General features: G+C 41.8%; 1 protein-coding gene across 8 annotated transcripts in view; it reads left to right on the top strand.

Moving 5' to 3' along the window:
• ZBTB46 (zinc finger and BTB domain containing 46) overlaps positions 1-14,732 on the top strand; it is a 103,569-nt gene that overhangs the window by 66,637 nt on the left and 22,200 nt on the right. For 6 of the 8 annotated variants that reach the window (XM_053244758.1, XM_053244761.1, XM_053244760.1 and 3 more), the window contains exons 4-5: positions 142-311; positions 2,905-2,956. The exons of 1 other annotated variant lie outside the window; for it this stretch is intronic. In XM_053244758.1, the coding sequence (XP_053100733.1) occupies positions 142-311; positions 2,905-2,956 (222 nt within the window). Of the gene's footprint in view, positions 1-141; positions 312-2,904; positions 2,957-3,038; positions 4,216-14,732 lie in introns of those variants that run through there. One more of the 8 variants, XM_053244762.1, reaches the window with a different exon arrangement.

The following is a 14,732-nucleotide window of genomic DNA, read 5'->3' as shown; positions in this document are numbered from 1 at the left end:
CATGGGCCTGGAATCTCTCCGCTGCCACGTTCCCTTTCCACTGACAGAAGATTAAGCTACAACTGTTCATTCCCTGCCTTTTGTAAAACCACCGGCTGGTGCTAGTTCATGTGGGTGAGACTCGTTTCCTGTGTTCCTCAGGGCCTGGCACCAACTTGAATCGTTCAAGGGGCGAATGTGATGGCAGTGTGGAAGTACCACCACCTCTGCTGTCTTCATCACACCTTGCCACTCAGAGCCCCCCTGCCATCATCACCTCTTCTGGTGATATGTTGCCAGAAGCTGTTAAAAGAGTAACATCTTCATCTCAGGTAAGATCATAGTGGAGTGAGGTAATGTTTTAAAATGCTGCTTGTTGTCAGGAGACCTTTGAGGGCTATAAAATATCTGCATGAGGATGTGTCCAGCTAGTAGCACAAGCTCTGGTTGCTAGCATATTTAAGAGTGCAGAATTATTGAAATTTGTGCCAGGGCTAGCTTCATTTGTTCCTTCGTAATGCTTTCACCTCTCTTTACTGCTATCATGGAATTCTGTCAAAATACAAAACTGCACACACCAGTTGGTGATTTCCTTCACAAACAGAAGCTGAAACTTGTAGTGTGAATCCTGCAGTAGTACAGTTACTAGACTAGATGACCTTTAGAGCCCTTCTGGCTCTATAATATAAATACTTTTTTAAAAAAAGTATTTTAATAAAATATAAAAGTGTACTGTATACGCAGAACTAGAAAAATATTTCAAAATTTCTGGCAGTCAGAGCAGGCACTAGAACCAGTGGTCATCCCATGAAACTGAGGGCTGAGAAATTTAGGACCAATAAAAGGAAGTACTTTTTCACACAGCACATAATTAATCTGTGGAGTTCTCTGCCATGGGGATGTGGTGATGGCCAATAGCTTGGATGGCTTTAAAAGAGGCTTAGACAAATTCACAAAGGACAGCTCAATCAAAGGCTACTAGTCTGGTGGCTATAGGCCACCTCCCACCTCAGGGGCAAGACGCCTCTAAATAGCAGTTGCAGGGGAGTGGGCATGCCCTCACCTCTTGCTGTGGGCTTCTCAGAGGCATCTGGTGGGCCGCTGTGTGAAACAGGATGCTGGACTAGATAGGTGATCCAGCAGGGCTGTTCATATGTAACAAAAATTGAAAGAGGAAACAGTCATTTATTTGCAGTCTCTTTGGTGGATGTTTTTAGGGATAAATGTGCCTCCATTGTGCCCCAAATTCTGAAAAGACTTGACCTGACTATATCATCTGTTATGCCCCATGGCAGAGAACAATCAAGCATGGTAATAATTGGGGGGAGGGGGGATACAGTAGTCCCCAGAAGGCCTTGCAAACTCGTTGGTTCTGTTTCCTGTACCCAAATAACTTGGTATATGGTTATACTTTGGAAATACTCAATTTTAAAGAAAACTTTAGGCTGTCTAAAAACTGAGTGCAGAGATCTCTTTATATTCTGCTGCCCAAGGAAAGTTTGCTCTTCTTTGAAGCAAACACTAGTTTCTCTCAAAGTCATAGATCAAGCCAACCGCTTCAACACTGTGATTGATGCTCTTATGTCTGTGTGTAAAAGAAGGGCTGTTCCACATTCTATAGGTTTTTTATACTGGAAGCTTGTCCATATAAAATTGAGTTATGTAGTCATCGCTTATGATTATCTCTCCACTGGTTTCACATTGTTTTCTACATGGAAACATTTTTCACGTAGAAGTGCAATGTGTGAAGCTTTGTTTCTCTGCAGAGGCTCCTGAGCAAAGACCTTTCCTGAGGAAAAAACAAAGTCTTGTGGCGCCTTAAAAACTAACACATTTATTATGGCTTTTTTGTGACTAGGGCCCACTTTGCAGTCACCTCAAATGGTGCAGCAGGGAAATGCTTGACTAACAAGCAGAAGGTTGCCAGTTCAAATCCCCACTGGTACTATATCAGGCAGCAGAGATATAGGAATATGGTGAAAGGCATCATCTCATACTGTGTGGGAGGAGGCAATGGTAAACCCCACTCCTGTATTATACCAAAAGAAAACCACAGGGCTCTGTAGGCGCCAGGAGTTGAAATCAACTTGGTGGCACACTTTACCTTTTAGAGTCCACTTCAGTTACATACACTTTATTTTATTTATTAATTATATTTTTATACTGCTTGATATGTACTTCTCTAGGCAGTGTACAAATTTTAATATTAAAAATTACAGATTAAAATAGATAGAACACATTATTATAATCAATTCTAATTAAAAGCTTACAAGAACAGGAGAGTCTTGAGGGTCTTCCTGAAAACAAACAGAAAAGGAGATGCTCTAATTTCAGCAGGGAGCATATTCCAAAGCCCTGGGGCAGCCACAGAGAAAGCCTGGTCCTGAGTCGCCACCAGACGAGCTGGTGGCAACCATAACCAGGCCTCTCCAGAAGATTATAACAGGCGGGAGGGTTCATGACAAAGGAGGTGCTCTATTAAATAGCTTGGACCCAAGCCGTTAAGGGCCTTATAGGTAATAACCACCACTTCGTAATTCACTCGGAAACATATTGGCAGCTAGTACAGTTCTTTCAAAACCGGTATAATGTGGTCTCTTAGTATTATCCCAGAGACCAGTCTGGCTGCCTCATTCTGTACCGATACATTGAATAATCGTGGAAAAGGGGACATATTAAAAATTAGGAGGTTGGGTATGTTTTGAGATATGTACATTATTTGGAGCTTAGCTTTAATTAAGCAAATAATAAATAACTGACTGGAGTATCTAAACTTTGGTAGTGAAAACATTCAAAAGGAAAATGATTATAACTGGATTCAGTTCTGCATTGGTATTAGTAAGGTGTGTAAAAAAAGTCAAGTCTAACATAAAAGTAATCTCTGAATATCCATTAACTTAATTAACTTTTATTTTTATTTTTCAGGTCACCTATGATGGATTTTTAGCATTGTGGCAGTTAGAGAGCTCTGACACAGGTAAATAGAAAGGACAAAGCTTGAGAGTTCATTATTCCACATATAAAAATAAAATTTAATTTTTGTACATTCCTGTTTTTAGATTTGAACACTTCACAATCTGAAGATGTGGACTTGGGTCATGATACTTTGCTCTTGGATTCTCTTGTTCCCAAAAGGCTGACCTGTGCTTTCTGCAGGAAAGTTTTTGAATGTGTGGAAAAGCTAAAGGAACATATGCACAAGCATACTTTCCCCATGATTGTCCCTTTTGATGTAATTGACTATTCTCAGCCAGTGCTGGCTGGTCTTACTGAGCACATAACCCCTGGTCAGTTTACCCGTTTCCAGTGTCCAAAGTGTCCCGCAAGTTTCACATTAAAATCAAATATGGATCGGCATGAAAAAACAATCCACTTCAACCGAAAGAAGATGCAGTGTCCTCGTTGCCTAAAATTGTTCCGAGACAAGACGGACTTAAACCGACATCTTATGTCTGTGCACTCCAGTGAACGTTCATTCACATGCATCTTCTGTGGCAAGGGCTTTGGTACACAGAAAAACCTCACTACACATATGAAAGTTTGCTATCTGGGTTCTACACAAGCAGTGGCTGAAGAGTTTCTGAACTGTATTGATCAAAATCAGGAGTCTGATGATGAGTAAGAAAATTAGAAGGCTATTGAGTAGTGGGTTCACAAAATTAAGCACACAATACTTCTTAGCAACTAAACTGAATAGTGCATTCTGTTTGGTCAACTACTCCGGTGCCAATACACTGTGAATGCTGATCAACTTCAAGATATCCCTCTTTTCTCCAGATTCTGTGGCCATGATAGAAAGAATTATGCAAGTAAGAGGGCTTTAGACTTGTTTTGTCTCAAATAGCAGGAAAGCTGCTTTTGAAACTGGATATTCCAGAACAGGTTGTTTAACATAGTGTCAGCATCAACAGCTCAAAGAAAAAAAGGTCAAGAATTCCACTGGGCTAGCACAAGCCCTTGCATGAGCTTGAATAAGTCTTTGGATACAAGCCTGTATGTCTGAAGCAAGTGATGCTACAGTTCTAAAAAGTATTAAAATTTAAGCCTCAAGAGCAGATAGGCTTCTATCTTTCAGGGATAATTGTCTTAAGACCAAACATTTAAAAATATTTTTGTATCCTGTTTTTAAAGATGTTTAAGAGACTGTACCTGTTTGTTATGGACATCCTAAAGAAGTACTGTAGTCTTGTTCGATTAGCAGTGTCTACTCTATAAAGATGTGTGTTTTGAAATGTTCACAGTAGTTTTGAACAGGCCTTGCCTAAAGCCCCCTCATGCTGGAGGCAGCATGCTTCTCCTGCCCTGCCTTTTGAAAAGAGAGAGGGGGAAGCGTTGGCAGGAAGCACGCAGAACTCCTTGCCAAACCATTTGCTGCCCTTGGCTTTTTGAAAAAGCAGGACAGGATGTGGGAGAGGGAGGAGCAGTAGCCACATCCTGCCACTAGCAGATCAGATGAGACAATCTGTAGTGGTGCCCACTGCCCCCTCCACCATCCACCACCACCTGACGCAGTCATCTCCCTGCACCTCATCAGTGGGCTGACCCTGGCATCAGTTGATCTAAGGATAAACCATTCATTTTATCTGTACTTAAAGATAACTGTTTAATACATTTGCACTTTGCCTACCTGGAACAAGTAGTAGTTGTGGAGACCCAAGTGGTGAACTGCACCTATAAGAGAGGGAGCATGTGCTTGCTCATGCTTGAACACACACTCTGGGGAGTTCCACTTGCATGTTCTGCAGCACAGTGCTATGTTAATGCAGAATTTGGCTGCATGGAAGTCTCTTCTAATCTGCTGGCTTGAAGGGAGAGAACCCAAGCCACATCTGCAATACTTCATACAATGCAGCACTGATGTAGTTTCCTGCGTGGATTCCTGCTTTCTTTTTATCTCTAGCATTAAAGAGCTAGTAACCATGTAAGGCTGAAAGAGAGAATATAACATCATGATGGCAGTGAAGTGTACTACATATAACAAGTGGAGCAGGAGGTGGGTGACCATTATTGAAATGATTATTTGCAAAGTTGCTGTAAAGGGAGACAAATCACTCTGCTGTCAAAAGGTTACGGGTCTGTAAGTGCGAGTTGTGTTTATTGCAACAGATTCACTGTAACTAAATCCCAGGTGTAGGATCAAAAGTCTATTAGGTCCTAAATTTAGTAAATCAGGCTTATCAAAGTATTCAGTACAGTTAGTCTTGAGCATGTTGAGGATTATAAAAACTCCTTAGCTTCTTGATGATGATCCAAATCCACCTCTTTCTTCACTCTGTTAATTACACTTGTTCTGCTTTTCTCAGTTATGTCTTCACTTAAAGTAGCTTTGAAGAACTGTGTTGATGGAGAGATTGTGCAGAAGACAATAGAAAGTTAGAGCTTAGTAACAGCCATTGAGCTGTTTGCTCTTACCCTTGGCCAGAAGCACCATTACACAAAACACTATCCATCAGATTTCTTATAAAGATGGCAGTCTTGAAGTTGTTTTTTCTGTGTCCCTGATACAGTTAATTACAGGCAATGTATGCAGATCTGCACACTCAGCTGATCTTTTTACTGTCACATAACTCTCTGCTATGTCACATCACAAATAGATTTTAATATTCCTTGGGAGTTAAAAAGCTGCCTCCAGCATACTGTGGGAGGCTCATGTTTGGGAGTGATGTTAACAAGCCCTGTCATGTGCATGCAAGCCCATGGGATGTGTAAAGGGGTACTCAAGATCAGTGTTCCCTCTAAGATGTGCACACACTCATACGTTTTTGATGTCTGCTCAGATAATTTTAGATCCTGATCAGGTTGAATCAGGAGGGCCTCACTCTGAATGCATGTGCACGCACACTGCCTTGATACTGCTGCCCAGAACAAAATTCATTCTGCACATAGATGGAAAAAAATTAGAGAGAACAATGCTCAAGACTGTGTTTCACTTTTATCCTATAAGAAGGCAGGCACAGACCTTGTGCATACAAAGAAACAGGATATTTACAGCCATTTGTAGAATAAAGCATTGACAGCAAGCAAGCATTGTCTTCCGTAGAAAAAGTTTGGATTTCAGGGGTCTATCCAGGCTGTAATTTTCCTTGAAACAAAACTGTCCAAAAGTGTGACTTGTCTACAGTATTCCAGACCTGACTTCTGGACCAAACTGAACATGCCCCACTCCAATGCAAGACTAACATTCAGTTCTGACAAATAGGCAGAGCTGATGAGAGAGAAAACTGTTGCTAAAGAGGAAAGTCTCTAGTGTAAGGTGGGGAAGGAAGGCTTTGTGAGATCCTGGGTGGATCTTCTATAAGGAAGCATTTCAGGTTGCTGCTCATCATGGCAGGCTGAGCAGCTTCCTTCCTTCAAAGTAATCTCCTGGTGAGAACACTGTGCACTCCATCATGCTGCACAAAATACTGATGGGCTTCTCCTCTCCCTCTTCTGTTGGTGAAGCCGAGCCTGAGAGAGGACTGCTGTGCAGAGAACAAATAAAGACTGCTCATAAAATTTCCACTTTGTTTTCAGAAAAGCAATTTCTTTCATTGATTCCACTCATACATGATTCGTGGACACCAGGCCCTGGCTGCACACAGATCACAAAGAATATATTGTGTGCTGCATTATAAGTTCATGGGTATCTGTATCTGGGAATTGTTCACAAAAATGACACACACACACACACACACACACACAGAGCTGGGAAAAGTAAGATGTGAATAGACCCATGAAAGTGGCTTTTGGAAAACTAGCTTGCTTTCAGCTTTTTTGTACTTACTTGGTATTTTACAACCAAGCCACTTATGCTGCTATTACATTGAAGTAATATGTCTACGATGGTAGTGGTAATGTGTTCAAAATAAATCCTTTGAAAAGCTGAGACCAGCATGAGAGAGGGGTGTGTGGGCATGCATGCATAACATATAGTTGTTGTGCAGCCTAGAATAAGCCTAGTAAGGAAGGTGTAGAAAGAAGGCAGCAGAGGGGTTGTGTGCAATTATTTTGAGAAGGCTGGTGGAATCTGGAGCAGGAACAGACTCCTGCACCCACTGGAGTTGTAGACTAGCTGCAGTCAGTGCATGAAAGTGCCTAGAACAAGGGAGAAGGGAAAGATAATTTGTCTTAGTCCAGTGCAATATAAGCTTAGTGACTCAGCAGAGTGCTGCTTTTTAGTATTGAGACATGACACATCTTCTGTCATGGGAAGTATTATAAGAGAATAGAAAGCTGGTGTAGCATGACTAAGAAACTGAGCTTTGAATCAGGACTTGCCTGGTTCAAATCTTGTTGTGAATTCACTGGCATTATTAAGCATTAACTTTTTTATTTTCAGCCTCAGCCACCCAACTGTAATATGGGGTCAGGGAGCCATCTTTAATTATTACTGCTTTTCTATGTAAACCCCTTTGAGAACTTTTGTCAAAAATCAGTATATAAATATTTGTAGTAGTAATAATACCTGCCTTACAGAACTGTTGTAAAGATTATAAGATAACTCATGTGAAGCATTTACAAATGCATTGTTTTTTATGTCTCTAGAATGAACCTTTGGCTTGCAGGTTGTCAGAAAATGACTGTAAACTTTGATGTTTTGTGGAATGTTTTTGTTTTCATTATAGCAGAAATATGAAGGCAATTACTTGCTCCAAAAATGGTGGGCTTCCCCTCAAAGCTGAACAGTTTCCTTGCTTTGAGACTGTGGAATTTCAATTGAGCTCTACCTTGAGTCTTCTTAAAATGTTTCTTTTTTACACTCTCTTTCCCTCTTCTCTTCCACCCCCTACCCTAATATAGTTGATGGGACATATGCAAGGTAGGAGCCAGACAGTAAGTGTTCTGGGAATTTTCTCATATAAAGACTAGAAGGGTACCAGATGGTCATTCCAACCCATGCAGGTTCAGGGGCATTTTCTTGAGGTAGCAGCAGTGGCAACAGTAACTCCAGCTACAGATATCTAGCCAGTGAACATGTCCCTGCCGCCCATCAAAGTGACCAGTCTTGCAGACCAAAGCTGTAAGAGCCCCACTCGGTGTTTTGGGTGTATGTTGGACACCTGGGAAGCCACCACTTTAAGTACCCTCCCCCCAGATCCCAGGTTCTTTAAGAGTTCTCATTCTCCCAAGGGTGGGGGTGGATCCACCCTTAGGCCTTGACTTGAACTAGAAGCCTAATAGCCCAAAAGGAATGGAGATCAAATAAAAAGACAAAGCAGGAAGAGTGTTCTAGGAACTACGGTGTTCCTGATCTGAATGACAAAGAGTGTTCTTATAAATGCCATAAGAATGCTGGAAGCCAACATGGTGTAGTGGTGAGGGTGTTTGACTAGGAGCAGGGAGACACAAGTTCAAATCCTCATTCAGCTGTGAAACTCACTGGGTGGCCAGTCACATCTCTCAACCTAACCTACCCCACAGGCTTATTGTACCATGTATACCACTTTGGGCCCCTTGGAGGAAGAGTGGGATATAAATGTAAATAAATATATATATACTTAAATAAGTGGGCCAGTGCTCTCAGAGGTGGAGCTACAGCATGGAAAAGTCCATAGGAAGATAGTTGGGCCTCTCTGACTCTTGTCAGAGAGGAAGGTGCACAGTGCCCCAGCATATGCTACACAGTGCCCCAGCATATGCTACATAGCCCTCTCCCCTCAAGTTGGGAGGTTCTTGGGATCAGCTTTTCTCTACATCCACACTTAAAGTATGATTATCTTAACAGTGCCTCCAGTAGTTGGGGGAAGAGAGACTACACAAATGTTTCTGAAGGAGTTTCTCTTGTTCCCTGAGCTAGGGAGGCTGTGGGATTATCTTACCTAGGTCTGAATGGGAAGAGCCTGAACAGCACCAATAAATCAGACTCTTCTGTCCTGAGGTTTTTGATAATTTGCTAAGAAGATTATTTGTAATCTCATTATCTTTGCAAGGGGTGGTATGCAAAACCTTTCCTAGCATAGTTCCACCTTCTGAAATTCCTTTTCCAACAACTGCCTGTTGCAGATTCATATTATACAGGCAGCTTCAAGATCCATTGTCCTGGGTGATCTCTGGGTTTTTTTGCCATTCTGAAAGAAAAGAAGATTCTGGGCTATTCCTTATCTGAAGTATCTCAACATGTCTGGTGAGGGAATGCTTCAGAATGAAGACTCTTGGATCCACAGTAAGGGTAGTGGAACCAAGGGACTTCTTGCAAAATCCTGCTTGCATGTTTCCATCCATTATGCACATAAGCAGTATCTGCATTTACATTGTGTCAGCAAGACCTGCCAATAATGTATCCTTCTTTATGACTTTGCCTCAGTACTGTGAGTTTTCACCAAGGTCTTTACAGGCTCATACCTCAATGACCTCTTGGTGAGATCTCTGTCACGGAGGAAGATTTTGATGGCAGACTGTAGCAGCAAATTTTTGATTGTGAAAAGGCTTGTTCAGGTGAAAATAGCTTGTTCATCTGAGGCTGTTCTTGGATACTCAAAAGACCTTATGAGCCTATCACCTAAAAGAATTTGGTACACAGTTCTAGGTGCTAGTGCTAGGTAATGAGCATGATGGTCTCTTGTATGGATGTAATTTTGTGGTTGAGGAGATGCAGCTGAACTCTACTGTGATTCCTTCTCCAATTCCAATCTTTGATCTCCAACTTGGTGAAAATTGCAATTCCATCTCCCCATCTGATTCACAAGTTGCTGGACTAGTGGCAGAGACATAGATACTTACTTAGGAAGTACCTCTGGTGGAACCCAAAAGACTGTTGATAACCACAAGTGTGAATCTCATGAACTGGGGAATGTATTGCAAAAAGCTAGTCACCTACATGAGTATAATCAAGGCTAAAAGGAGCAGCAGATGGCTCAAGTTATGAATTGTACTACTTGTCCTAGTCTATTTCTGGAGCAAATTCTGAATGACATGTCTAATTCTTATAGATAATACAACTTTGAATGGCAATGAAATACCCATTTTCCAAAATCCACAAATTTTCTCAAAGACCCCCTTTAATATATAAAACAAAAAAACCGATGTCAAGAACCAGCAAACCTTTTGATGTGACACATCAGCTTTAGTGCTATGCACTAGTGGTTGAAGCATGCTCTTAAATACAGTAGCTGTGGAGTACATAAAATACAGTTTTGGCTGTGGAGGCAGATGTAAGGAAACAGAAGATAAAGGAAGCAATGTATACAAAACAGCTTTGTCCCACCATAAATAAATTGGAAATGAGGGAAACTATGGAATTCATTGGCTGTTGAGCAAGGTTGTGTATTTTCACTTTCTCATTATGAGATCTGTAATAGGATTGGCTATTTGCTGCAAGTCTGCTGAGTCATGATGCTTAGCTACTGTATTTAAGAGCATGCTTCAACCACTAGTGCATAGCACTGAAGCTGATGTATTGCACTGGAACATTTGCTGGTTCTGGACATCTGTTTTTTGTTTCATGCATTAAAGGAGATCTTTGAGAATATTTGTGCATAATGCAACTGCTAAAGTGTAGATCAACAAGCAAGGAGGTACCATTCTGGTAGCAGCTAGTTTCCACACCTGAAGGAATTATCATTAGCAATTCATGATCCCTGCTCAGCTTACCAAACTTCTAACTTAAGGACCAGTTCTTTATCCCAAATTGGAATTTCTGTGGTTAGTTATTTGGAGATGAAGAACCGCAGCAACACTCCTCCTTGACCCTGAGTAGGTATTGCACACCATACTAGCTGTTGATAAAAATTTTCTAACAACTTTGAGAACAGCTGAACTTGCTTTATTTGAATGGGGTTCAAAAGAGGGAGATGTTGCTTCAAGAGAGACTCAAGCAATGTTGTGAGGCTAGCATTCATAAGACAAGCCACTGCTGTCAGTACTTTTCTCTCATGAAAATGTAGGAAATGGCTTAGCAATCATTCCAATGCTACATTTCCCCACCCCACCCGCCTCCGCCCTAGAGACTTCCTTTCTCTGTCTATTGGTTGCTCACCATTATCCGACCTGGAATCTCATTCTGGTTCTTTACCAGATCCTTCTCTGACTCTGTAAAATTCATCTTAAACAGCTGTTGTGGAAGATTGTTCTTCTAGTTGTACTTGCAGGGTTTTTGAGTTAGAGGTGCTATTGGTGAGATGTGTTTGCTACTATCACAAGGTCATTCTATGTCCAGATCTACCTTTTATGCCAAAAGTAAATTCAGCTGTTCATGGAGTTTGAGAGTGGATTCTTTCTTTCCTGTTCTGATCCCAAATATCCAAAAGATATGTGGCATACAGTATCTTGAACATTAAGAGGGTGTTGAAATTCTACATAATTTGTCTAAAATCCTTTATACGTTCTATATTTTTTGTACATAGGATAAGGGGGTATCAAAATCCGGTTTTGTCTAGGTGACTTGTGACAGTTATTGCAAATGCATGCCAATTACCTGGTGGTGGAAATGTTTGAAGATATTGCAGCCTATTCCTTGGAGATTGCAAGGACGTTGCTTGGTCAGCTGTCTACAAATTTAACTATAAAGTTGACCTCCTGGTCATCTTCTGAAACTGCCCCTGGGAGAAGGATACATCTATCTCTTTGAGAAGAGCCCTACATAGTAATTATAGCATTTGAATGTCTCACAGTGTGTACAGGGCTGAGGGGGAGAGAAATATCAGTCCTCATATTCTTTTAGAGGAACAGGATGACAGCTTACCACACCCTGTCAGTTTTGAGGCCTTAAGGTTCAGGGGCAAACCATTTAGAATTTCATACTGTTGTAAGCTCTTGGAGGACAGTTTTCCTTCTCTGTACTTGTAAGCAGTTTCAGGTTATGTGTTGTTCAGTGTTTTCTCCCAAAATTGACTTTCCACACACTGGCCTTGTGTGGAAGCTGCTCCCTGGGTGGAAGTCATCAATTTTGAGCCTCTTTCCTGTCACCCCAGAAGGAGCGTCTTCCCACCTAACTAGGCTACTGCTCAACTCCATCAAGAAAAAATTGAGATTTACAAGTAAAGAACCAAATCTCCATTATTTGTGCAAGTCTCGCTGCATATACTGTACCTGTAAAATAGCAGGTGAAAATGTTTCATTTGATCAATTGTTAAAGCATGTAGAAATAATTAGTGAAGAAACTTCACCTGCAGAGAAATTTCTATCAAGTCTTGGAGACATGACTCTGTTAATGTTAGCTTTACCCATCTTCACCCTGGTTTCAGGTGTTTTGAGGAATTGAAGCTGAGTAACTCAGAATTCTTTTAAAACTGATTCTTCATAATCATTCGTGCTTAAAGATTCCTTTAGATTTCCAATCCCGAAGTTACATTGGCCTCGTAACAGCATCCTCTCTTGCGATGCTATAGGAACAATCCAGTTGAAAACAGAAAAACAGCCTTTGGACCTTTTCCTTTTGAATAGCAAAAACCTTCTAAACTTTCTTGTCCTCTTTATTGACTAGCAAAAATTCATGTTTGCATTATGTGAGTGTGCAGGCAAATACTTTTGCTCTTCCAATTAGCACAGCTAGCCTGCCATTTTACAATCTGGCAACTGCTAAATAATTTAAACTGCTCTTTGACAAACAGTAGGTGAGGAGAGAAGAAAAGCACAGCAAGAAGGGTAAAGATCAGCAAGTAGTAATTTAGAGAGAAGGGGGGAACTATATACCCTTGAAGAAATTTCGTTGTTGTTGTTGCTGAGAAGGAGGTGGAGGATCAGGTGTTGGAGCCAAAAGAACACTGGCTATCCATGAAGATCCCCTGTGCATATCCCACTAAAATGAACTCAGCACGTCTTGGGCTAGTACAAGAGATTCCCAATGGGCTATGCCTACCAGTACAATAAAGCTGGCTACATTCTTCTCCTGCTGACCGTCCAAAAATCCAAAAGCATCAAGCACCTTTGCAGCAACACTTCTTAAGCAATGTGTATTCCTACTTAGAATCTCTGTTTTGCTCTGCTTCAATTTCTGAACTTCATCTGGATACGTGTGACAGGTGCTCATCTGTCTGTGTGTATAGTACACTTACACCTCCTCTAGAACAGTTACTCAGTTTCTAACCCAGAGAGTATAAATATAATTCTCTAAGGCATACCTATGGCTAATCCCGTGGGTGCAGATGCCATATGCAGATAGGGAAGAGAAGCCTGTGAGAACAGAAACACCATGGTGATTGGGCAGTGGGGATTTCATATGGAGCCTGTAGGGAGGAGGAGCCTGTGATGGTTAAGGTCAGTTGGAATGCTACTGTTACTAGTTGGAAGATGTTCTTGATTGTAGAGGAGAGGAATATATAGAGAGAGGATAGTGGGCAGGGGTCTGCAAAGAGAGGGGTCATGAGGGAGGAAAGAGCCCCTTCAGGAGAAGGAGGCTGCCGTTGTGTGAATTAGATGAGGAAACAATATGTACAAGATTTGTTAACTCAGGAAGAGAGAGAGAAAGAGAGAAAAAGAAAAAAGAAGGGAGGGAACGAAAGATAGAAGGGAAGAGCGAGTGGAGGAGAGAGAAAAAAGAAGGAAGGGCAAGGGACGAGCCCAAGCCTGTTAACAGCCTGAGGGGAATGAGCGGCCATGGCGGTGCCTATTGGCAGCAAGGAAGGGCCTAGTGAACCACTGCTGCTGTTTGGGGCTGCCCAGGCCATTGGCAGAGGGAGGGAGGGAGGCAGGCAAGGGACGGTCCAGGGCCTGTCAGCGGCCTGAGGGGAATGAGGTGGTGTGGTGGTGGCAGTGAGGAAGGGCCGGTCAACTGCTGCTGCTCCTGTGGGGAGGAGCAGAGTGAGGGTGGGGAGAGCTCTGGGGTTGGGGGGCTGCCGCTTGGCCAATAGGCGCCAGCAACGCTGCAGCTGTGACCAAGAGGGGTGAGGGGCATGGAGTAAAGTGATGGAGGAGTGACCAAGATGGATGAGGGGGATGAAAGCAACTGGATGGAGGAGGGGGAGCAGGAGTGCAGCTCAGGTGAGGATGGAGAGTTCTTTGAGGTGAGGGGGGCTGTGGCAGGGGGTGAGGGGAGCAATCAAGTACTAGCACGCAGATGCTCTGCGTGGGTTAAGCTAGTTTCCATTATACTTACTGGCTTCTATTGGACCAGTTACAATGATCTTGGGCTTCCACTAACTCCAGTTGCTTCCTAAGGTGCTGATTTCTCAGTTTGGTTCATACTTCTCTGTGCTTCCCTGTAGCTTGTTTATACTATTGGACAACTGTTTTATTCTGGCATAGCTATGAAGAGTTTAGTTAAATTTTTAAAGCAAACAGTAGGCTGGAATGATTGTACTGCATTTTGAGGACACTCGCAAGGGATATTTAAAGTATAGTTAAAGGAATGGTTTTAATGGGAAAGATTTATCTTGTTTCATTAGAGATTCATATATTAGTAGTTAATAAGCAGCTAACATGCGGGGAAATGCTTGACTAACAAGCAGAAGGTTGCCGGTTCAAATCCCCGCTGGTACAATATCAAGCAGCAGCAATATAGGAAGATGCTGAAAGGCATCATCTCATACTGCACAGAAGGAGGCAATGATAAACCCCTCCTGTATTCCACCAAAAGAAAACCACAGGGCTCTGTGGGCTCCAGGAGTCAAAATTGACTTGACGTCACACTTTACCTAACATGAATTTGCGGGTGGGGTGTTTTCAGCCATGTTTATTCATTAGAAAAAATCCATATGGGAATTTAGTATTATACTATCTTCATTAAAAGATAGTATTAATAGCATTAATACATTCTATTCTGCTTCATTAATAGCAGAATAGAAGAAAAAGAAATAGAAAAAATAACAAAATACAGAGATCTACAGATTGAAATTGAA

Source organism: Hemicordylus capensis, chromosome 4, assembly GCF_027244095.1.
Source record: "Hemicordylus capensis ecotype Gifberg chromosome 4, rHemCap1.1.pri, whole genome shotgun sequence".
NCBI classification, from domain to species: Eukaryota; Metazoa; Chordata; class Lepidosauria; order Squamata; family Cordylidae; genus Hemicordylus; species Hemicordylus capensis.
This window is presented reverse-complemented; position numbering and strand designations above follow the sequence as displayed.